At 41.5% G+C, this 25,957-nt stretch overlaps 1 protein-coding gene across 1 annotated transcript in view; it reads right to left on the bottom strand.

Moving 5' to 3' along the window:
* The window catches only part of Cdh2 (cadherin 2), a 234,362-nt gene that overhangs the window by 46,603 nt on the left and 161,802 nt on the right, over window positions 1–25,957 (bottom strand). Inside the window, exons 3-7 of the mRNA XM_057788911.1 lie at window positions 16,034–16,260; window positions 14,232–14,378; window positions 12,278–12,433; window positions 9,929–10,073; window positions 6,739–6,911 (exon numbers count right to left, since the gene is read on the bottom strand). Coding sequence (XP_057644894.1) covers window positions 6,739–6,911; window positions 9,929–10,073; window positions 12,278–12,433; window positions 14,232–14,378; window positions 16,034–16,260 — 848 coding nt within the window. The remainder of the gene's footprint in view (window positions 1–6,738; window positions 6,912–9,928; window positions 10,074–12,277; window positions 12,434–14,231; window positions 14,379–16,033; window positions 16,261–25,957) is intronic.

Here is a 25,957-nt window from a genome sequence, read left to right as displayed (position 1 = left end):
CCTACCTCCAGTAGCCTTTAAGTTACCCCCCGCACTTGGGCGTGGCCTCAATCAATATATGCCCATGAAAAGTGCGCACCCAGCCTCTTTTCTGGCTGCGGGATACAGTTGCTGTTCCCCATTCCAGCAGAGGATTGTGATCTGTGAGTCCACCCCCAAATAAATAACCCTCTATTATACTCAATTCTGAGCTGCTGTGGGATTTCTTTTAAGCATCCTTCTTACTGTAGGTATACATTTAAACCATTAGTCCTAGAACAGAATAGGTGCTTAAGTGAACAGGTAAACAATGAATGGATCAGCACTAAGATACAATGCACAGCGTCTATTGTTTTGAACACCACCTATCAGGGATATAGATACGGACACAGCTACATCAGGTGACTTTTATCAGACTAGCACCCATTACTTGAAAAGTACAGATTAGCTCTTTTAACAAGGAGCCAAATGAAGCTGTAATGCATGTTCAGTGGAAATCCTGAGATTATTCTAGAAATCTATACTGCCAGCCGATAGCATTTTATTTACAGAAACACCTAACCAAGTGCACTATCTAAAGTCATTTGGAATCTCCGTGAAATTTGGCACAGAATAAAAAGGATCATATTCCTAAATGCTAAACCATTCTGAGCAACAAAAGTCTCTCTTCTTCAAACTAAACAAAACAAGTGTCATTGAAAGTGCAGTTCCCTCTGGTTCTAAATATAGCTGACATTATAAATGGCCATTCTTGAGGGATTCCTGCAGCTTGGAGGAAAGAGGCACAAATTGTGGCTTTTGATGCAGTCATTAGAAAGAAGGGCAAGGAACAGAAAGACGTGGGCTGGTAAGCCAGCCTCACACGTGAGCCTTAAACACTGTTCGGCTGATTGAGTGTCACTCTCTAGCAGATATTTTAGTTCCCTTATTTCTTCCTAAAAGAGAATATACCATACTTTTAATTAGAAAAACTTCAAATATGTAGTGCAGGATGAACCATTTTAAGATTTTGTAACCCACAGCTCTTCATTATAACCCCGAATGGTCTGGGTGTTTCCTTAATGGCTTTTCTTCTCAAGACTATTCCTTTGGGGAAAATCTCATGGGTTCTGATCCCCGACAATGAACTACAGACAACTAGTATCTGCTAGTGAGAAAGAACCAGTCTCTCCAAAGGATGAGTTCCCTAACTGGTTACAAGATCAACCCTGAATCATATACACACTGGTAACACTAATGGACTCAGCAGGCTGTATTTGTGTGTGTGTGTGTGTGTGTGAAATAAAGAAAGAGACCATCGATTTGAGGAGTGAGGTGGGAAGAAGTGAGGAATTGGAGAGAGGAAAGGGAAAGGGAAATGATACAACTATGTTTTAATTAAAAGGTAAATCTTTATAGATGTTCATTGTTTCATCCTTTTGTGGTTATTGAGAAAACCCCGTGTGGGGACATTCAGTCAGCTTCCCAACTGAAAACTATGAAAATAAAAATGTCCTATGACTGAGGCTGAGAAACTGTTAAGCAGCCAAGGTGACCAGCTGACAACTCTTCTGGAGGAGCTGGGTTCAAATCTCCACACACACATGGCAGCTCACAACTTTCTATAACGCTAATCCCCAGGGACCTGCCACCCTCTTCTGGTCTCTGAAGGTACCAGGCATGCATGTGGTGCAGAGATATGCATGCAGGCAAAACACTCATGCACAGAAAATTAAGTAACATTTCAAAAATGCATGATGACTTATGAAATGCTATTTGTATAGCTATTACAGTTCTATTAACAATGAAACATTCAAGCTTTCTTTTTAATAATGTTATAAAACATATTAGGGACATAGAGTGTTTCCTAATGTCTATTCTATAAAAAATTACTTAAAATTATACAAGCACAGTACATACAATTTTGGATGGAGCTGAGATGTTTGGATCAATTGCTCATCTTTGAAATTTTCTACTGCTTCAAGCTAGTACTGAAATCTTTGAGCTTTAAAGAACATTGTGTGGGTGTAGTGGTGTGCACCTGTCATCTCTGAACTTGGAAGCTTGAGTTTGTGTTGGTTCCAGACTAAGCTGGGCTCTGGCTATAGAGTGAGACCCTGTTTCAATAACTACAAAAAGTCAAAACTCTAAACAAGGACACGATTATTTTTAAACACAATGCCTGTTAAAATCAAAATTGCCCACTTGATAAATAACCTAGTTCCTGTGTATGTTCAAATGCCATGGTGGTAAACTGACCTTGCATTTGATAAGGAAGTTGTGCTAACTGATGATTTTAGCAACTGAACTGTCCAGAGTGCCTTGCGTGATCTAGTCAGGCTTGACTGACTGACACTGATGGGTGACATTTCAAATCTCTGAAAGGAGTACGGCTGCCCATCCTCGCAATGCTACATGGGATGCAGGAATCCTGACTTACTTCCCGTTATAGATGATATAATGGCTTTCCTCCTTTGCTTATTTCTGCCCCACCCCACACCTGCTTGGTGATGTGTCCATCATGGCCTGTTCCATCCATACGTCAGTTCCTCTGCCTATATCAGCAATTCTCCACCAAGGTGACTGTGCCTAATTGAAAGATCTTCATCAGTGTTACAACTTGGGACGTATCATTGACCTATAATGGGCACTGGCTAAGGATTCCATGGAACATGTACAGGACAGTCCCTACATCGAGAACTAGTTCAGGGTGTTGGTAGTGCACAGTTGAGAAACCTTCTCCTTGAATAGTGATCTTTCTTTGTTCCGGACCTGATAAGTGAATGGTTTGAGGCGCAACTGTTTTGGGTCTTCAGCAAAGTGCCCACAACACATTTCTATCACTGTTTCCAACTTTTTTTTTATCTATTTATACTTCAATCTGTGTATTGCCACCCACTCCCAACACATATGCACACACAGGGAAAGCATCTAAAATTATTTCTACAAAGAACTGCATGTGATTGGATGAGTGATAGGTGTGAGAAGCAAGGAATTCTGGAAGCTTTAGGCCAAGGAGGTAATGCAGCCAAAGTCTTAAGGGTCTGAGATGCCAAAGTAAAGAGCATTGGCTTCATTCTAGGAGGTATGATGAGCCATTTCTTCATTGAGGAGACTCAGCAGTTTGTATAGATTATGAGGGGATGCAAAGATGTGAGAACTGAAGTCGGTAACGACTGGAGACCACCCATGACCAAAAATGAGTCCAGCGCACAAGTGTAAGAAGTGTTTGGCCGGGGCTGGAGAGATGGCTCAGTGGTTAAGAGCACTGGCTGCTCTTCCAGAGGTCCTGAGTTCAATTCCCAGCAACCACATGGTGGCTCACAACCATCTGTAATGAGATCTGGCGCCCTCTTCTGGCATGTGGGCATACATGAGGCAGAATGTTATATACATAATAAATAAATAAAATCTTTAAAAAAAAAAAAAAGAAGTGTTTGGCCTAAGAAACAGCAAACATTGTTCTTTCTCTGCCAGGAAGATAAAATGCTGTAGGATAAAAGTAATGGATGATGCTCTGTCAGTGAAAAGGGCTGCCAGTCATGCCGATGGGGGGAAAAGGAGTAGCTGCAAGGACTTACTGGGCACCATGTTCCTGAAAGCTTCATGAGTGCTACATTATTTTTCCAATCCTTTTGTGATATCCCTGTTACAGATGTGGGGACCGGATTATCGGTTCCCAGAGGTCTAGCAGCACATTAAGAAGAACCTCAGATTCAAGCCTGGTAGAGAATCTGTGAGACATATTGTGGTTTTAATGTTAAGTGCCTCCTATAGGCTCATGTGTTCGAATAACTGGTCCCCAGCTAGTGGCATTGTTTGGGGAGATTGTGGGACATTTAGGATGTACATACAGCCTTGGTGGAGACAGTAGCTCACTTGAGGTGAGACCTAAGGCTTTAGAAGTTGGACTAACTTCCTGCTTCTTCTCTGCTTCCTGGCTGTGGATGTCAGTGACCAGCTGCCTCCTGCCACCACGCTTTCTTCGCCATGATGGGCTGGAGCATCGACTTGAACTATAAGCGCAAACAAACCCTTCTTGCCTTAGGTTGCTTCCTGTGGGGTAGTTTGGCACAGAAGTAAAAAAAGTGACTGCTACAGGTAATCCAGAGAGGGGAGTGGTTAGGCGTGGAGAGGAAAGGCTGGAGAAGGTAAAAAGTCTGGAATAATGCAGTAAGGAGTCAGAAGTCAAAGGTACATAAAAAAAAAAATGACACTGGGGGAGGGGCGAAGGCTTGAGATTTTGAGACTTTAAAGAATAGACGTTTTTAAAACCGCAGATTAAAGAAAAATTAAAAAGTGACTCTGATAAGCGTGTCAACGGTTAGAGGCTCCGTCTCTGAAAGGTGTCATACATTCTGAGAGAATGATAGTGAAAATTACTTTCTACAAAAAGGAAACTGTGAATTTTAATAGAAATAAAGGAATTCAAGCCTGCATAAAAAGTCAGAGTAATTTATGCCCGGCCTCAGGCAGAATTACCATAAACCATCCAGGATAGATGTATTTTTTTTTTTCTTAGAGAAATGACTTTCAGAAAAAGGAAGGCTTTCCATAATTTCCTCTGGTAAGTCATTGTTGATTTTTAATAATTCCACTGTCAAGAAGCGATTCCTCATATCGTATCTAACCCATGATCCCACAGCGTCCATCCATTTCTGCATTAGTGTTATCAAGGGTGCTGGATGGCTTCCCGTGTGAACTGTGGATGTGCTTAGCTACAATTACACCCTACTTCGAGCTTTATCCTGGAAGCTAAATACAGTCTCTCTGATTTTTTAAACATGGTTGGTCTGCATAAGGAAAACTGCCTTTAATTCCTTATGGCTCTTTCTCATCATGCAATGGCCAGGGTAAATATGAGTGAACTCTCAGGGAGAACCTGGCTGAAGTCCAGACTTCTGTATCTTATGAGGATGTGTGAGTGGAAGAAGAAATACTACAGCTGCAACCTGCCCTAGGTCTTCTGGATGTGACGGACCTTACCCTGGAGAGGAAATACTGAAACATACGCCGTAATCTCATACAAAGTATGGCATTCATATTGAGTTCATGGGTGTGTGGGAATAGCATTTCATACTCCACTGGGAGAAGTGGAAATACTCAGACTGTGACTGAGCCATCTTTTCCTATTTTTCTCTTTGGAGTATGTGAGGTATAAATGTGTGTGTGCACAGCCCTGTAGAGACCAGAGGAGGATGCCAAGTGTCCATGCCATTACACTCCACCTAGACCAGAGGAGGACACCAAGTGTCCACTCCACTCCACCTAGACCAGAGGAGGACACCAAGTGTCCACTCCACTCCACTCCACCTCACTCTTTGGAACAGAGTCTGTACAGAACCCGGAGCTAGGCTGGCTGTCAGCAAGTCCCATGATTCCCCAGTCGCTGTGCCCACATTGAGCTGAGTTTACAGGAACCTCGCAATGACTGGCCTTTTAAGTAGATCTGGGGGTCCGAACTCAGATCCTCATGCCAGCACAGTAAGCACATTTATCCACTGGGCCATTTCTCCAGTGCTCTGAACTTTGAAAGCACCACAAAAACTAAATTCACCTTTGGATTACTGAACATTTTCAGAGGCCAAGCACCTTTTGAGAAAGAACTACCAACAGTGGAAGTCAATGGATAAAATGTCACAGGCCATACCTAATTTCTAAGTAGATTTCACAGACATAAATGAATTCATCTTGATTGATTCTGTTAATTTATTATAGTCTTTATGTAACTAGCAGCCATGTTGCTTTCTCTTCAATTCATGTGAACACTACTGGAGCAGAGAAAGTACCAAACCCAACTTCTCCATTCTTTCTCAATGATATACATCATGATGGTCATGATGTTTCTCTTTGACATAATCTGAGATATGATCGCAGCAAAAGCTGACTCAGCCTGGAAATTGAAAACCACAGCTCTCTAGGTGTTTGCACTTGGAGAATTCACCTGAAAAATGATTCGGCATCATCAATGACCTTGCCAAACTGTAAGACAACCGCCAGGACACAGACTAGAGAAAGGGTATGAAGGTTTCCTGAGGAGACAGCTTTAGGAGAAGGCACAAGGAGGTTGGAGGATCAAAATGTTCAATGTCTAGAAAAACAGGCTCAAAAGGCCCTTTCAAATAGGATCTCATGAGCAAAACGCAGTGCTCAGGACTACACATCCACCTGACACTTTACCAAAATATGCATATTCTCTCACATTGAGTCACAGTGGTGTTTAATGTGGTCAATGTTGGTGTTTCATGAACATACATTCTACAAGTGTGATTCTCGACATCACTAGCTTTAAATGCTCAGTAGCAGAATTAACACAGTTACCAGTGTTCAGACTTGGAAAGTAAATTCTCTTAGAGGTCAGAAGCAAGAGCTCAGAAAGATGATAACTGCCTTGCAACACGGCCACCAGGCAATTCACAGAACTCCAGACACACAACCACAGGCACATTATTGTAGTCTCTGAAAATCAATTCAGAGACATATTCCTTGACCATGATATCTAGCTTGGTTCCCCACAAAAACTTTTGACTATGAACAAAAGTAGGAGGGAAAAAAAAAAAAACCTCCAAAATTGGAAAGGAGCGAGTAGTGGCCTAACTTAGTCAACTATCACTGAAGCTGACATTAACTTATACTGTATACACACATCATTTACGACATGAAGTTCTGTGAGAACTCCCACTGACTGAGAGTAGAACTGAGCATGGGAGTGAGAGTTTGCATCTACCCCGGCTGCCTCTAAGACACGCACACATTCAGGACAGTCTGGGGTCTGCTTACCTCTCGATCCAGACCAGCTGCCACAGTGATGATATCCCCAGTCTCATTGTTGATTGTAAACATGTTGGGTGATGGGGTGCTGGGAGCCTGCGACAGGATCCTGTACCTCAGCATCCCATTCAGGGCGTTGGGGTCGTCTGCATCAATAGCAGTGACTGTCATCACGTAAGTCCCTAGAGGTGAACAGAGCAGGTCATCCTTCACGGCAGGGAGCCTAAAATCAGGCATCCTTACTATGTTGCCGGTCTTATTCCCACTTTTCCACATGCAACAAAAACGTTTTAAGTCCTTCAAATAAAAATATTTTTTTTAAATAATCAAACATGGCAGTGCAGAAGTCAGTCGGTAGAATGTCTGTCATGGAAGCGTAAGGGCAAGGGTTCAATGCCCAGAACAACCTCAAAACAAAAGGCAGTTCTCGGAGGTGTGTGCTTGTAATTCCAGCGCTATGGAGATGGACACAGGCAATTACTGGGACTCACCGCACATCCAAGCCAGCCTAGTCTAACTGGTACCGATGAGAGACCCTGACCGAAAAGAGGAAAATGGGCTTTTCTTGAAGAGTGACACCCACTGGCCTGGCATCCATGCGCATCCCCAAGCCCATCGTGTCATCATAACACACATAATCTAGATGCAAACGGGAATTATGAAATACACATGTGTATAGACTCAATTCTTCCCGTACCTAGAAAACAAATCTAGTTTATGATCCCTAAAGGGCTCATGGCCAACTTTAATTTACATAGATGCAAAGAACAAAAAATACAGATACTATTTGCAAAACCATTTTATGGCCACCCATTCCTCTCTCTGGTTCCACAGAGCTTGCTGGGGGTAGTTCTCCCCAGTGCCCAGGTCATTTTCTGAGGGGAAGCTACGTGACAGGAAGAGCCCATTCCACTCCCCTGGGCCAGAAGGAAGCACGCTAGGCAGTACTGCTCTGCTACGCTGGGCAGACCCTCAAGCATTGCGCACTGTTATTTTTCTTAAGATTCGAGGGACCCTGTAACTGGCCTGGGGACTTTAACCCACTGAATATTTTAAAAACTAAATATGGAAATCAGATTATCCAAGCAGGCACTAAGAGATCCCAGTCACTTTCAGACTAGTTTGTTTTGTGAGAACTATTTAGAACAGAATGAGAAAACATTCTGTCTCTGTCTTCTAGGATACAGAGAGTCAGGGCTTACTTTAGGAATGTAGGAAATTCACTCCAGAATTGGTCATGGCTTAGCTGTATTATTCAAATATCTTTTCAAAACTCGTTCTTTCCAACAAGATATTCTGTCTGATTAAGCAGCATGTCCACACCTTCCTTAGTTTAGAGACTTTATTTCATAGGTATCAATTGACTGGCTTTCCCTTTCTCTCCCCTGCTAGACTGAAGCTGCTGCAGGGCAAGGGAGCTTCCAACCACAGGAAGTACACCCCGGAGATTCAAGACTGCCTGCAAGGGAGCTTCTAACCACAGGAAGTGCACCCCGAGTTGTTTTTCCTTATAGTGATCACTCAGAGACTTTCATTCATGGGATGTTTAACTAAAAACTCATGATTGGATGTGCAATAGGTATAGCTTGAATGGCTTAGTTCATATAACAAGACTTGTAAAGGAGTGGATTAGCTAAAGTCTGAAATAACCAAACAGGAAAATGATACTTAAAAATAAAACTTCTGTAGTCAAAATGTCCAAAGCTTATTTATATTGTAGGATATTTGCATGAGATACATTTCATTTACTTATATGTTTATCTGTGTGTGTGTGTGTATATGCGCGCACATGTGCGTTTGTGTGTGTGTGCATCACAGCAGCATGTGGAGCTCAGAGGACAACTTCCAGGAGTCTGTTCTCTCTTCCCACCAAGTGAGTCCTAAGGATTGAACTGAAGCCCTCATGCTTAGCTCGTGGCTTCAATGATTGAGCCATCTCGCAAGCTGCACAAGACCCATTTTAGTAAGGCTGGGTCTGATTCTTAGGCCTTCATTATACTGTAGTTTAAAATGTGTGAGACTGGAGGATACCTTGTCTGAAAATGAGTTTGAAGAAGCCACAGAGGGCAGAGTCCCCTCTATCTTCCCTCCAGCTGCTCCCCACACCTACCTCTCTTTATCTTGGAGGATATAGAGAACACTTGGACCTAAAATCTAAGGCATAGTTGTTTCTTCCCACAAATTAGCTGATGCCTTAGGAACTTGTAGACATTGTTGGGAAGGCCAAGGTACAAGTGCATATGTATGGTGATATTTTATAAAACAGAATAATTAAATCTTTCAAAACATCAAATCTGCCCACAAAGGCTGGCAAAACATTTATTTTTTCATTCCTTTACAGACTGAGTGCTTGGGTCTGCTAGGCTTTCAGACTAAATAGGCCTCTCTGGCCTGGCTAATTTGTGATTGAAGTCCTTAGTTTTCAGTACAAGACTGAAATGTCAACCACTTCACAATGGCAAGAGGCTTTCGGCAAAGGGCTGCCTCAAGGCCAGGCCACTTTCCTTCTGATAGCTGAAAGAGGGTTGTGGAGGATATGGGGCAGGGCACTCTGGAAGTAAATACCCAGTGTGTCACAGCTGTCACCAGTCCTGCCTTGCTTGTGGTTTCACTGCCTGGTAACACGCCCCAAGTAGCTTTTTCTGATCCTCTGTCCCCTCTGAGGAAATCTGTACTCTGTACATTGGAAGTCTCTCTCAAGTGACTCTCACTATGCCAACTACAAAGCAAAGAAAGGCTACTATAGATTCTGTAGGTTCTTGTTTTCAAACAACGTAGAAATCACAAGGGATGTAGAGATGTTTAGCTGTTTTCCCTCTTCAATTGGTTTTCCCGTTAGTTGCTTTCTTTTGCTTCAAAAGCACCATGAATGACAGATAATATTAAAGATAGATACATTCTTTTTCTTACTGCTATCACAGATTCAGTTACAAATATTTTTTTCTCTGAGGAAATATTTGGTAGATCAGGTTAGCCTTGAGCTCAACATATAGCTGAGGATAACTCTGAATTCATGCCCCTACTGCTTCCACCTCTCAACTGCATGGATTGTCGGTGTCATCCACCATGCCAAAGCCCAGTTCTTATTCAGTGATAAGAGATCCAACCCAGGTCTTTGTGCTTGCTCAGCAAGTATTTTACCAGCTGGGCTTTCATACAACACTTCTTTAACTCATGATCTATTACTGTTCTAACTTACCTGGTTTTGATCCTTCTGGAACAGACCCATTCCAAACCTGGTGTAGAAATTCAGGTCTGTTATCATTCATGTCAATGACATTGATGACAATGTCAATGGGGTTCTCCACTTGGTTGCCATTGATGTCCACCGCATGTGCCCTCAACTGCAAAAGCAACCAGAGGACAGAGCCACTTAAAGATCTGTCTGGGAGATGACCCAACATGTGGTTACTATGAGTCCACAGCAGCAAGAATATCCCGAGGACAGACATGCATGGTTCCCCTCCCAAGATGGAGCTGGCCCAACCCTGAGATGAGTGGAGATCAGTAGCCACCCATCCTCTAGGTGAGGCCTCTTGCTGAGTATGCAGCTTTTAGTTGATTCACAGAGAGAGCATTAGAGGACCAAGAACCAGAGCATGGTGATTGCCATATCGCTCTTTGTGGACAGAGCCCAGGTCCAAAGTCAGCTGTGTCCAGATCAAAAATATCCATTTGTTAAGTATAGTAGTGTTGGTAAATGACACTTTTTAAATAAATTTTAAGGTTATTGAGAGTAATGAAGAAGGTACATGTGTATAAAACATTCCTCACCACAGTCCTAGAGGTTAGTATCAGTGTTTCTCTGAGAAATCTTGTTTTTGTTCACCATAAACAAATACAATCACTCCACTACTCTGGCCTGAATATCTTATTATCCTTTTAGAAAACCGTGGTTGCATCTTTTTCAAAGGTTTTGCATATTCCACTGTACTATTTCTTTCTAAGTGGGATGTTTTCACTCTTTCCTTATGACCTCCGTTGCTGCAGGCTACTTTAAGGTATGTCCTTATCCAGTTAAAGCAGCATCAACACATTCTTTTGATTTCTAGATTACTAAAGACATAACACAATGTAAATTTTATTACTGTTTTTCAATCCTTTTGAAGATATTTTCTTCTTGATTTATTTAACACAATATATTCCATTAACAGATTCTTAATACTGAAATTTAATTATAGTTATGTAAAATAATGAATCCCAATTACTCTAAATACTTGCAATTCTGTAATTAATTCTATTTTGCTGGTGTTGCTTTGAATGCATACATAGCAAGCATTTGAGAAACAATTTGCTTGGGTCTCGGCTGAATATATTTATTTGCTGAATTTTCACCACAAGATCTTAGATGACGAGAAGTCAAGCAGGAAAACACTGGAGTGTTTGCTCCTGTGTTGATGATCACCAATAGAGGCTACTCTAACTAGAGTATTAAGTCCTACCTCAATCCAGCTATGCCGTCTTTGTCAAAAGACTTCCAAGTATTATTTCCATTTTTGTATGTCAGAACAAAATAAAAAATTATTATCTGTTGTTCTCTCATGAATTTTAAAAAATAAGATTGTAAATAATCAAGGTAATGATTGAGTTCTGAGTCACAGAACTCAAAACGTATTCAACTTTCCCTAGGCTTGTCTCTTTAGTTCAAGGTGAATCTAGTGTAACTGTAAGACACCAGCAATTTTAAAGTTTTCTTCCGGTACAGGAATTTAAATATTATTGGTGAGAAAATTCAGAATCGAGTAGCATCATGCATGGGGGAAGGCTTAATGACCACTGAAGATGGCAATGCAAAAATGGTGTTGGTTAACAGGCTGGGCAAAGCCAAACCGTGTCAAGACCCTTACTCTCTCTGTTAAAATCATTCCGTGGAGGCTAAACATTTGAAATACAAGAAGCAAAGGTGATAGACAAAACCTGAGATGATGAGGAGCTCAGGTTCGGGAGGGCCCTGATCAATATCCCTGGAAAGCTACAATTTATACTGTACATGTACTTAAATGAACTTCATGCTGCAAATATGAAGTAACTGATGCCTATGAAGAAATAATAAAAGAGAGAAAATACAGGAAGACTAGGCACAGGCACCCTATTGAAAAAAGCTCTTTTTAAGAGAAAAAAATAATAAGAGGCAGTTTGAAAGGAGATTCACCATGAATTACAAACAGGCTTGCTGTGATTATAGCACTAGACACCTAAAAATCTGTGGTCTGGATGTTTACATACTGCTGCTCTGATCCTGTCCATCCAAACCTGTTCGAGTGGGTTCTCTCAGCCATTTATTTATACGAAGGCAAGTACTGGCATGTCAAAAGTGATGATGTCTCAGGCCATTTCCCTGTGTTGGATGTTATTTTGGTATGACTTGTTTCATAGCACACATCGATTTCATAAACGTGCTTATTAAAGGAAGCAGAAAGCCTACAGATCAATTTCTGGTGTTAAACCTCAGTGTTGAAACCATGGGAGTGTCCTGAGGCAATGGAAAACCACACATACACACATTCTGAAGAGCAGCCACAGACTCAGTAGCTGGCTGGAAGCTTACGTGAAACCGGGCTATCAGCTCGCGATCCAGAGGCTTGGTGACTGACAGCTGCCCTGAGATGGGGTTGATAATGAAGATGCCTGTAGGAGGCTGGTCAGCTCCTGGCCCAGTGACACTGTACCTCAGGGACAGGTTTTTATCTCTATCAGACCTGATCTGGGGATCAAGAAAACGATCACGTAAGCAGAAAACAATAGCACATTTGTTATGGGGTGCACCACTCTTCAGATCCTTGCTTCACCCCCACCCCCCACCCACACCCATGTATCAGTGACCTCTGCTTTCTTTTCTTCTTTCCTTCCTCCCACCCCGCCTCCTCTTCTCTCTCTCTGTGTTGTGTGTGTCATGCATACAGACATGTGGGCCTCTTCTGGATTTGACCTCCACCTTGTTCTTTGAGGCAGGGTCTCTCTGTGAATCTGGAGTTCACTGATTTGTGTGGACAGCCTAGCAAGCCTTAATTAAGGGTTCTTGCTTCTGATTACCCAGCCCTGAAGTTACAGGTTGGATCTGAGCTCATGTCCTTACACTGTATGGGAAGGACTCTACGACTGTGCTGTCATCCAATTTTATTCTTTGTTTCTTGATGATGGGCTTAAAAAGAAGAGATATTACCTATCCTCAGAAAGACTTGGGGTAACCTTTTCATCTAAATAAGCAATAGCTGGGAGTTGTACAAAATGCCAAAACTTAGCACTTTTAGACAAAATTGCCAGGATAAAATATTTACAATACAGTAACAAGTGTCTAATTTAATAAAAATCATATTGTCTTCACATATTAGAAATGGTAAGAAATAATAATTGTTTAGCCACAGCTTGAAAGAACCTTATGTGGGACTCTGTTACTGGGGATATTCTGCACATCAGATTTCTTTGCTTCCGTTGCACTAACTCAGTGCAAGAAAAGCTTCTTATGTTGTTTTCAGGTGGTACTGAAGGCTGCAATTCTCTTTTCTAAGAAAGCATTTCAGGGAGGTTCTTTGGGTATATTTGATATTCCTAATAAAAAGACATCCTGTCAGAGCAAAGCAGGTTAGAGAAATGGAAAATAAAAGAGAGGTAGAGACAGAGAAAGGGCAGGGTGAGCAATAATAAATGTGGATCTTTATGTATTAGGTAAGGGAAATTAATCCAGCCATTTGATCTAGAGGTATTTCTTAACTTAGGGCATAATTCTGTTTTTCAGTCATATTTTATGAGTGTTGATAAAAAGCACTTCTATTTGGGGTTATGCTCATTGTTAAATTGAACTATATAATACACATTAGGATAAGGTTATAAAACACAAATAAGTGACTTATTTAAAAAGCTCACAGCTTTTTATGTATGTGTTGGAGTACTAAAATAATCATAGAAACATTTGCATCTTAATAAATGGGAATATGATGATTCAATATTATTGTACTTTTAAGTAAATAATACCCTGTTGATTTTACTTATTTTTTCTCATGTCTGAAGATATGCCGTGGAAGTAACTGCAGAGCTCCCCTTCTCAGATTTGAAAGGCTCGAGTTTTGCACCACCCCAGGGATTCTGTTAATGGTACCAGAGATCATTTTTTCCCTTAAAAAAAACCTGCAAGTGCACTTGGTGCTGACAGTTTTAGCAATGATTGCCCTTTATTTCTTTTCTCCTCTGTCCCAAACTATCTTCGGAGGGCAGAGATCAACATGAAATGTCCTGGATAAGACTATGTTTTCAACAGTGAGAGCTGGAAGGGGAGGGATAGGATGGTGTTGGGGTTCACGGGTTCACAAAAGCCCTATCATTCAGTTCCCAGGACTTAGGAGAGTTGTGTGTATAAATAATCCAAGAGATAACAAAGGAAAGTGAAGGAGGCTTCTTAGGAATTGCACTTCCACTCAGATTCAACTGTATTTCTACATGCCATAAACCATTTCTAATGTTTCCTAGCCACAAAATAATTAAAATGACAGCTCCTCACTCCTTACCCTGACAAGCTCTTGAGGAAACGGTCCTCTGGAGTTTTCTGGTAAATTGATTGGCGGGATGACCCAGTCTCTCTTCTGCCTTTGTAGGGAACCACTGTGCTTGGCGAGTTGTCTGGGGAATACTATTTCTTCAATTTCATGTGGGTCCTTTGCATTAAACGGCAAGAAAACATTCCTGAGGACTAGGAAGATCATTCATTCTCTACGATCAAATCAAGACTACTGGATACCTATGTGCGGAGGAACCACAGTGATTTATGCAGAAAAAGAAAATCTCAGGAGGCCCTTTCCTCGCTCCTGTTCAGTAACTGTAAATGCTATGGTGCATATGGGCTGCACCAGTCACTGCGAACTGAATTAGAAACCATTTATTCAATAGTCCAGTTGAGTAAACTACTTGCCATTTCCATAAACTATCTTTGAGAGTAGTTAATATTAAACAAAGTTTAATTGCGCCCTTTTATATATTTCTCATTAGTTTAGACCACAGTTCAGGTAACGCTCCCACTGTACATTAAACTCACATCTCGAGGTGCTGAGATATAATTTGAATTCCAAGAGAAGTTTAATATACACCGCTAAAGAATGTCTCAAATATTTATGACCCTATTAAATCCCACAGAATTAATGCTGTAATTATTCTAAACCTATGTCAGCTGTGATGGATGCAGTAAATGACCCACTTTGCACACTAGGCATTAATCTCTGCTATGTGTCAACATTTTCTTCTGTTTCTCATGACGTCTGTGGACATTTTAGCCATTAGCCCTTCCTGTCTCTGTGCAAACATCCAACACAGGTTGCTGGAGCGCAGAGCGCCAACAACAGACGCATCTTTTCACCCCATTAGGTACCAGCCTCCTACTTTATATATCACTCAAGTGGCCTAAGTCCTAGCAACAGTCAATGACTTCATACATTGTATTCTGCATGATCTGAAGCCTTATCTCTAGTAGAAGAGAAAAGCAAAATATTTTTTCTAGTATATTCATTCTTGTCTGAATGAATGCATTCACAAATAATATCAGGATGGCCTGCGTTCTTATCTGTGACTATAGTATACAAAACATAATCGTCAGAGTTCAAAGTCATGGCCTTCAACGTATATGGGTGTGCCCCTGAATCATTGTTTGAATAAACTCAAAGAACCTGGTATTTATAAACAGCATAGGATTTCTGAAGTCATTACTCTATCTCACTTAAAATTCTTATGTAGGTATTTGTACAGAGTAAGTGCCCAATAAATGTTTACTGAGCCCTGCAGTTCTTTGTGGAAACCCACTTCCTTTATTCCACCCCGGCTCACAACTGCTTCTGGGAGAGAGAGTATAACACCCCTCTAAAGCACAGCAGCAGGGTGAATATTTCATGCTCCCCAATTTGTTCATGAGCTCAGACAATACTCAACCCCGTGTCCAGAAAAACTTTCCTGTCCGTCCTGTACATCCGAACCCCCCACCTCATAAACTGGACGTATGACATCTCCCAAAGATGTCTTTATTTTGTGGTCATACTTAACAGCTTGTAAAGCATCTCAGAAATGTAACAGAACCTACTTCTGATGTGAATTCAATTATAAATCTCAAAATATAAACAAACCTCTCCAAGGCAATTTCTGGTTGCTTGAAATATACTTAGGCTATCACGTTAGAAACACAACAAAGTACTGATAAAGAGACTGGGGTTGATAAAAATGGAAATACTGGCCATCCATTTATATGGTAAGAATTAAAGCGATAGTCTGTCAGAATGATGAATCTAGTTGCTAAGCATCAGCCACAAAGCTGTGTCTGGGACCATACCTTCGCAGGCTCTTCAGTTAGCGTTGGCTCCAGGCTCAGGTTTACAGCTACCTGCCACTTCTCCTGGGTCTCTTGGTCTTGGGCGTATATCAGGAACTTTGCCTGCTCCGTAGTGAGAGGAAAGCTTCTCACAGCATACACCGTGCCATCCTCATCGACCTTGAAATCCGCTGGCTCACTGCTTTCATACTGAACTTTCCTTTTCCGATTGCAGTTGCTGAATTTCACTGTAAAAGAGTACACATGCCGGGTTACTACACCAAGGCGAGCACAGCTAAGGCCATAACATGCATTGGGTTTGGTTAAATTACAATGCAGCTGTTTGAAAACACAGAGGCCGTTTGCATACGGTGTGTGTGCAAGAGTTCCCATGCATCTGCGTGTGACTTGCCCAATACGCATAGATACAAAGACCTGAGCTCAAGTTCCAATGCCATTCTCCAGGAGACAGCTTGGTATTTGAGGTATCACCTCTTATTTGCCAATTTGGCTAGGCTGGAAGGCCACTGAGCCCCAGGCATCTCCTGCCACTGCCTCCTAGGGCCTAGAATGATGAACATAATCATCACTCCCAGCATTCGTACATGCCTTCTGGAGATTGTGCTTGGGCGATTATGGTTTCACAGAACGCACATCATTAGCTGAGCCATCTCCACAACATTAGAAAGTTTATCTTCATACCAGAGACCAAGGTTAATTCTCTCTAACTCCAGGTTATGCAGATGAGGATTATGCCAAGTTCAACTGACAGCAGGGAGAATAGAGTCCCAAAAGAAAACAGCTACATTCACACTGAGGTCCTCAACGTGTACAGACTTTCTTCCTTTATCTTTTTGCAAGCATGAGAGTGCAACTACGGACAGAGCAAGCGTGTTTTGGCAAGCATTTACAATCTAGAGATAATGTAAAATATACAGCAGGGTATGCCTAGGCTTCATGAAAAGAAGGTAATAGGCCACTTACATGTCAGAGACTTGAGCATCCTTGGAGTTTGGTACCCTGAACCAAATCTCCCTTCAGAGAAGGAGGCATAGCAGAACCACATATGGTCTGCTGTTGCCCTGCATCTCTTTGTTTAAGCTTCCCTTCCACCCCACCATTCTTAGACACTGGGCCATCAGGTACATCTGCTTTCAACCTTGATCCCTTTGTGAGAACGTTGTTTCCTGCCTTCTAATGAGCTCCCATCATCCCTCATTCCTAGCTGTGAATGGTTTTTATCTTCATATACCAACCAGAATTCTATCACCAGCTGCCCAGATGAACTGTACACTCAACTAGAAATGCATCCCATACCTAGGAGCCTCAGCTGCTGGTTACACTGCTCACTTCCTGGCATGGGACCTTAGTGTGTTATTACTCTTGGACAAATACTTGAAGGAAGGAAATTTTGAGCATCTTCATCAATACCCATAATGTGTTGTAGAATACCAGGAACTCATACTAGTGAAAGATGAAAACTGATAATTCCTATTCCTCAGGGAGATTATGTGCTTTTGTTTTCTAACTATAAATTTTTACCAAATGGGAACAAACACGTATCTTGAAAATGTTTAAATAAGAAAAATCAATGTCTTAGGATGGGCATGATCAAAACAATTTCAGGATGCCATCCATGCCAGATTTAACTGGATCGTATCCATGCCAGACATAACTGGGTTGTATCCATGTCAGTCACAACTGGGTTTTATCTATGTCAGTCACAACTGGGCTGTATCTATGTCAGTCACAACTGGGCTGGCTCAAACATTAGGCAAAGTCAGCACTTTGTACTTGCAGTGCCAGCGACCCTGCATTTCAACAGATGAGGAAAGTTAGAGTCCACATTTCCAAAGAGAACTGGGCATGTTCAAGCCACACTGGGACAATCTCTGAGGAAGCCCACTTCCTTTGCAGTCCACCTTCCTTCGTTCTGAAGAAACATTCCATAGGAATGACAAGTAAAGTCATGGCATAAAAAACAGCTTCCATTTCCCATATAATTGATGCTGCTGTCTGGTTGTGATGATATACGATACCGTGTTGGCAAGTGATAAATACGTCCAAAGTACAGGGTGCACAAACAGTCAACTTTCATGTTTCTCAAGGATACAACTGAAATCTTTTTTATTTGTTATCCATATTATGTTCTTAGAGACAGGGTCTCCCACAGCTCAGGCTATCCTCAACTGAATTATGTAGGCTACAGCGACCCTAAATTCTTGATTTTCTGGCCTTTACCTCCTGAGTGCTGGGATTCCAGAGTTGCATGCCCCCAGTTTACGAACTGATACCTGTTCTTTCAGTTCCATTCACATCGATTCACTGAGACAAGCAAAGACTACAGCCAAGTTCCATACCTGTTCCTTTTCCCTACTAACCATTAAATACGCGATAGAAGCAATCAAATATTTTAACTACTGGAGATATAACTTTTCATATTATGCCATGTAAACCACCCTTCAAATTTCAGTCACTGAAAGTGAAAAAAGTTGTAGCCGCAACTAAACCGTCAAAGTACAACACTGGTCTCTAGAGTGTAAATATCACTAAAGATACCTAGCTACCTCAATCTTTCATTTAACTTAAAATATTTTCTGGCGAATAACGGCATTTATCTTCTTTGTAAATTAAAAACAACCACAGACACACTAAAATTTTTTTGGAACCTTGCTGAGAAGACAAAATGACAGACTTACTCTATCTTTTATTTTTTGATACATAAAAAGGAATCCATGATACTCAGCTGGCCCAGAGATGTTATCTAGTCTTCTCTGCATTTTGTCTTATGTCAGCACTGCAGCATGCACCGTCCCAGGCCACGTCTGGATGGTGTGTGGTCTTCTCCCAGCTGCAGCTCACCCAACACTAAGCAAGGGCTAACTTTACTATGTCTTCACACATGACCTGTGACAATAGTCATACAGTGTTTACTATTTATTTATAGCTAATTTGGGTCACTAGTCAACAACCATCATGCCTTCACAGGTAGCCTGGGACACTAGTCATTCATGCATCTAGCACACCGATTTATAACTCTCTTAACCTCTTTTTTAATATTTGTTTTTAAGAGATATGTGTCTGTGAGTGTCCACACTGAATTCTCAATGCAAATTTTAGACAAAAGTTGTATTAACTCTGTGCCCATTATAGCAATCATTTTAGTAAGTACTCTTTATTTCTTATGTGACTATGTTTTTTCCTCTTAAGAAGACACTATCTTTTTAGTTTCTTGACAGGAACCCTTGGTTTTTGATTTTCTGTGACACCTAGCAGTGATGATGAAAGTAAAAATAAGTGTTCATAAATATCTATCAATATCTATCTATATATATATAGCCCATAATATATCTATCAATACCCTACCACCTATCCTATAATCATACTGATGAATATCTTGCATATCGCCATAGAACCTTCATCTAGCGATGGATGGAGATAGAGACAGAGACCCACACTGGAGCACCGGACTGAGCTCCCAAGGTTATAATGAGGAGCAGAAGGAGAGAGAACATGAACAAGGAAGTCAGGACCATGAGGGGTGCACCCAACCACTGAGACAGTGGGGCCGATCTATTGGGAGCTCACCAAGGTCAGTTGGACTGCTACTGAAAAAACATGGGATAAAACCGGACTCTCTTAATGTGGCGGACAATGAGAGCTGACGAGAGGCCAAGGAAAATGGCACAGGAACTTTCAACTGGCGATAGATCGAGAGAGAGACAGAGACCCAAATTGGAGCAATGGTCTGAGCTCTTAAGGTCCAAATGAGGAGCAGAAGGAGGGAGAACATGAGCAAGGAAATCAGGACCACGAGGCGTGCACCCACCCACTGTGACAGTGGAACTGATCTATTGGGAGCTCTTCAAGGCCAGCTGGACTGGGACTGAATAAGCATGGGTTGAAACTGGACTCTCTGAACATGGCGGACAATGAAGGCTGATGAGAAGCCAAGGACAATGGCACTAGGTTTCGATCCTAATACATGAACTGGCTTTGTGGGAGCTTAGCCTGTTTTGATGCTCACCTTCCTGGGCCTGGATGGAAGTGGGAGGACCTTGGTCTTCCTGTAGGGCAGGGAATTTGGACTGCTCTTCAGTATCGAGAGGGAGGGGGAATGGACTGGGGGGAGGAGAAGAGGAGTGGGGATGGGGGAGGGGAGTGGGGGGAGGGGGCAATGTGTGGGAGGAGGGGGAGGGAAATGGGAAACGGGGAGCAGTTGGAAATTTTAATTAAAAAAGAATAAAAATAAAGTAGAAGAAGAAAAGAAAGAAAGTGGACTGGAAGTGTAGAGAATTTCTAAAGTATACACAGCTGGCTATATCACAAAACCACAACACAATCAATGATCTATGCCAAACCCAAGTTCTTCTAAGGAGCTGCAGTAAGTGTTCATATTTAAGTTTCTGGCAGGAATCATTTGAACTAATTATTTGTTGATGGGGAAGAACTGTGAGGTAGAGCTAAACTTAGGTTAAAGGGGGAGCTGGCTCAAGGGTTTGTTATGTAAGCATAAGGACGAGGGCTTGGATTTGGGGCACCAACATAATGTACTGAGCACAGAGCTTCATGCCTGTAATCCTGTTCCATGGAGTAGAGAGAGGAGAATCCCTGGAGCTCACCGGCCAGCGGCCAATGCAGCTGCAAGTGTGAGCTCCAGCCTCAGTGGCAGATCCTGCCTTAAAATAAAGGGTGGAAAAGTGACCGAGGGAGAAATCTGACCTTTGGCCTTCACATGCCTGTGCACAAACCCCAAACCACATGAAGATGGACACTGATACACGACATATACATGAACAGTGAACTTCTATGCGAGACTCATTATTTCTGCTCTGCAGATGAAGAAGAGAGCCCCAGCCTTGCCATGTACCTAGGACTCCAGCCATTTCCTACAAAGGTATAAAAGAACCAGACTAGTTAACTCACTGAAACCTCAAGAGTCAATCAACAACACAATAAATACTGAAGAAAAAAATAATGCCAAATTTACAGTTCCGAGAGTGCCATGGCAAACAGTGTTTTAAAAAGTAATTCTTAACTCAGAGTATTGCCCCCAGGGTCCTAGAGAGACAAGGTCTGGAGGGGAAAGAGCATTGGCAGATGAAGAAGAATGTGAGCAGTCAAGGAAGAAAACAGTGGTGCTTTTTCTTTTCTTCAAAGTGTCAATGAATATCCTAAGAGTAAGAAGAGGTTGTTCTCCGAGAATCTGATACTGGAAAGAATGATTTAGAGGGTTTGAAGGACAATAATTTAAGGAAAGCCAGTTAATTTTTCCAGTCCCTGCCTCTAATTTATAATTCTTGTGAATTGACATAATAGACATTATTAACTTTTTTTTCTATTGGAGCACTGGACTGAAGTCTCACGATCCAAAGGAGGAGCAGAAGGAGAGTGAGCACGAGCAAGGAACTCAGGACGGCGAGGGGTGCACCCACACACTGAGGCAATGGGGATGAGCTATCGGGAACTCACCAAGGCCAGCTGGCCGGGGACTGAAAAAGCATGGGACAAAACCGGTCTCGCTGAACATAATGGACAATGAGGACTACTGAGAACTGAAGAACAATGGCAATGGGTTCTTGATCCTATTGCATGTAATGGCTTTGTGGGAGCCCAGGTAGTTTGGATGCTCACCTTAATAGACCTGGATGGAGGTGGGTGGTCCTTGGACCTCCCACAGGGCAGAGAAACCTGCTTGCTCTTTGGGCTGAGGAGGAAGGAAGACTTGATTGGGGGAGGGGGAGGGAATGGGAGGTGGTGGCGGGGAAGAGGCAGAAATCTTTAATAATTAAATTAATTAATTAATAAAAAAATAAACTTAATAATAATAATAAAAAAAAACAAAAAAAAACAAAAAAAAATAAAACAAATACTGATTTTCATTCAACCAAATATTAAATAAGGACAACTTCTGGTTATCATTTAGGTTTGTTGATCTACTTCTTTGTACTGGGAACTGAACCCAGGGCATCAGGCACTGTTAAGCACATACTGTATCATGGAGCTGCATTTCCATCCCCATTCAGATATAAAGGGATTGTCTCTCTGTGGGGCTGGGCAGATGGTTTAGTGCATGTCATACAAGCATGAGACTCTGACTGAGATACCCAGCTAATGCTTGTAACCCAGTGCTTAGGGGATGGAGACAGCAGGAGCCCTGACTCACTCACTGGCTTGTCAGCCAGACTAACCCCATTGTCAAGATTCAGATCAACGTCTGAGCTCTTAAGGTCCAAATGAGGAGCAGAAGGAAAGAGAACATGAGCAAGGAAGTCAGGACCACGAGGGGTGCACCCACCCACTGTGACAGTGGAACTGATCTATTGGGAACCCACCAAGGCCAGCTGGACTGGGACTGAATAAGCATGGGTTGAAACCGGACTCTCTGAACATGGCGGACAATGAAGGCTGATGAGAAGCCAAGGACAATGGCACTAGGTTTCGATCCTAATACATGAACTGGCTTTGTGGGAGCCTAGCCTGTTTGGATGCTCACCTTCCTGGACCTAGATAGAAGTGGGAGGACCTTGGATTTCCTGCAGGGCAGGGAATTTGGACAGCTCTTCAGTATAGAGAGGGAGGGTAAATGGAGTGGGGGGAGGGGGAGAGGAGTGGGGAGAGGGCAAGGGGAGTGGGGGGGATGGGTAATGTGTGGGAGGAGGGGGAGGGAAATGGGAAACGGGGAGGAGGCGGAAATTTTAATTAAAAAGGAATAAAATAAAGTAAAAATAAAAAAAAAGATTCAGATCAACGAAGAGGCCCTGCCCCAAAAAAGTAAAGGGGGAGGGAGGAGAGAGAGAGAGAGAGAGATCTGATGTTGGATTGTTGAATTCTGGTATATTTATACACATGAGTTTATCAAATACGCACACATAAAAACACACGAATAAACCAATACCAACAGATCTATATACCATATATAAAATGTTTCATACAATTTGCTTAAAACATGCATTGTGCCACATAATTTTGTGAATTAAGTCAGTACAAAAAATTATCACTTTAATAAAAAAATAATGAGGAAGTGCTTCAATGGAAAAAATTCCTCTCCAGTAAATCTCAGTTCAGCCTCTGGCTCACTATGTTTAGCAGTGTTAGCTACCTTGTATTATCTTAAATCATACAAATTAAAATATCTCCTCATTTCTGTGGAAATGTGTGATTTTCATTTGTTGCCATCTAGTCAGTGTTCACTGCCTGCTGTCATCTTTGCCTTGGGCCTGGATGCAGCCAGGGAGATTTCTTCCAGCTTGACAATGTGCTAGGACCACGAAGTAAAATTTAAACAAGATGACTATATTTGTACAGAAATTTTGTCATTAAAGTTAGAAAAGTTCCTGGCTTGGTGGCATATGCCTTTAATCTCAGCACTCAGACGGCAGATGCAGGCAGATCTTTACTTTCTGTGAGTCAGAGCCCAGCCTGGTTTACATAATAAGTTCTCAGAAAGTTAGAGCTACATAGAGACAGCTTGTCAAAGAACAAAACAAAACAAAGTAGAAAAGTAGCAGCTATGGTATTTATATGTATAATTATAGATAATACACTCTTTGGGGGGCTAAAACAAAAATAAGAACCAGAGAAAATCATTTCAAATGAGATAATAGCCTAGAGATATGGTTTAATTATTAAAGTATTAAAATTTAGCTTTGAGAATGATGGGAATAAGGCAAATGTTATAGACCTTGACTTGTGCAAAACATAGATGTATATACATGTACACACACACACACACACACACTCACTCACTTAGTACTCTGGAGACACCTTGCTCTTTTTGTAAAACATTTTTTTATGAATAGTACATAGAAAAAATAATGAACAAAAATTTTAACTTACGTTTTCAAAACATGAAGCAGTTTTACCATATTTCATTATGCAACTTTCAGAAAATATGATGCAAAATGTATCTTACTCTTTAGGAGTGAACCATTCTTACATATTTGGGACAGGTGAAAAACATTATGTTTTTGTCAAAACCTACTGAACTTAAAACGAACCCTACTGTAAGCTAAAGTGGCACTGTTCGCTTGCCAGTGATAAAGAAGGTGTGACCCTGACACGGGTGTTACCAGTGGCAGACACTGTGGGCGACCCTGGCATGGGTGTTACTAGTGGGGGGCATTGTGGGCAACCCTGGCATGGGTGTTACTAGTGGGGGCACTTGGGGAAAACCAGATATGTATGTACCTCTATAAATCCTGCTTTATGTCAGCATGAAACTGGTAAGAAAGTTTTATTTTTATTATTTTTAATTACATGCATGCATTTCTATGGGGCTGGGGGATATGTGGACTGCAGAGGGGGGTGCCCATGGAGGTTAGAGGCATCAACATCCCCAGAACTGTAGTTACAGGTGGTTGTAAGCAAAGCAGTGTGGCTTCTGTGATCTGAATGAGGTCTTCTTCCAGAACAGGAAGCTCTTTTTGCTGCTGAGCTATCTCGCTAGCCTCCCAGTTTATTTATTTTTAGCAAAACCTTTCTTATAGACGATGGCCTAACCTTCCACATTGTAAGATATGTGCCAGGCAAGGACAGTTGTGAAAGTCCCCAGAACCTTCCCAGCACTGCAGTGAAGTGTGTCGGTCTGGCGTCACTAAGAGCTAGACAATATAACTGATCAGCAAATTATATAATACCGAGTTACTGTTTGATGAAAGCCACATGAATTTATCAGACAAATGGAATAAAATTAATTCTATTCTTTTATTACTAATCAGGGGATTTGACTTGAAAACTTTTTTCTGATCACTCTACCACCCATATATTAAAATATTAATCTTACTTAATTGCTCAGACAAAACTAGAAACTCTGGGGTTGAAGCATGAGGAAAGTAAGTGCATCAGTGCATTTATTTAGGTAAATGAACGTGTGAGTTCAGGACAAAGGATTAGTCAAACTTAAAAGCCTGCACGCTGTTGGCTGCGTGTGGTTGTACACATTCTAACACTATGCAGGAATACGTACTTAGAGCACTGTGCAGTTTTCATACATAACAGGGAGTTACTGCGTTCTAGCCTACATAAAACTTTGTAAACGTGATTAATAGAAAATTAAACACTGGGGAAATAATTATTTTAAAGTATGTTTTTTTTTCTCCTCAAGCCATACCTCTTGTTAATTGTAACTATAAAGCCATAATATCCATATAAAGCATGAACAGGAAACCACAGATTGTATGTATTAAATGTATTAGCAGTTAATCATCCCACATAAACACAAATAGAAATGCCTAAATACTCATATGCGGTTTACAGTTTCTTGACCAGAAAAACATGATATCGTATTTAGAGGCAATTATAAGAAAATATTCTAACATATTTTCATGCTTAAATATGCTTGTTGCATTTTTACTAGTTTTTTTTTTAAATTTAATTTAATTGCCACTTTTAAAGGCCTGTTAGGAAAGCAAGACATTGACTCCAGGTGAAGGCTATAACAGTTCCTCAAACAAGGGCAATAAAATTCAAATTCCATTATTTTATGAATAGTTAAGGATTTTACTTGAAAGCTTTTCCTGACATCTCCACCGCCTAGATCTCAAAGTGTTAGTTAATTTCACTGAGGTGCTCAGACAAAGCCAGCTGTGCTGCACGTGCCCGGCACGAGCGGAGAACACTATCTATTAATGGACTATGTGTCTGTGACTGGAGACCTGAGATTGAGGAAGAGTGGGGGCAGGCGTCGCAGCTCTGCTTGCAGTGTTTGAACACACAGCTGGCAAGGCAGACAGCTTCCCAAAGCATAGGTCTCCTCGTAAATCCCAAACGCTTGTCACAAACTCTTCTTACCGCCCTGGGGCTTTCCAAAAGGTTAATTTGAGATTTTTTTCTCTACAGTATGAGCACTCCTAGAATCTATCAGTCCTCTGCACAAATGCATCCAGGATGAGGTAAATGGGAGATGCTTTAGGGATGACCATGAATAGTCTGCTGGAAAGGCTC

The sequence above is a fragment of the Chionomys nivalis genome, chromosome 14 (genome assembly GCF_950005125.1).
Source record: "Chionomys nivalis chromosome 14, mChiNiv1.1, whole genome shotgun sequence".
In the NCBI taxonomy this organism is placed as follows: domain Eukaryota; kingdom Metazoa; phylum Chordata; class Mammalia; order Rodentia; family Cricetidae; genus Chionomys; species Chionomys nivalis.
Note: the sequence above shows the minus strand (reverse complement) of the source record. Positions and strands in the feature narration are given on the sequence as shown.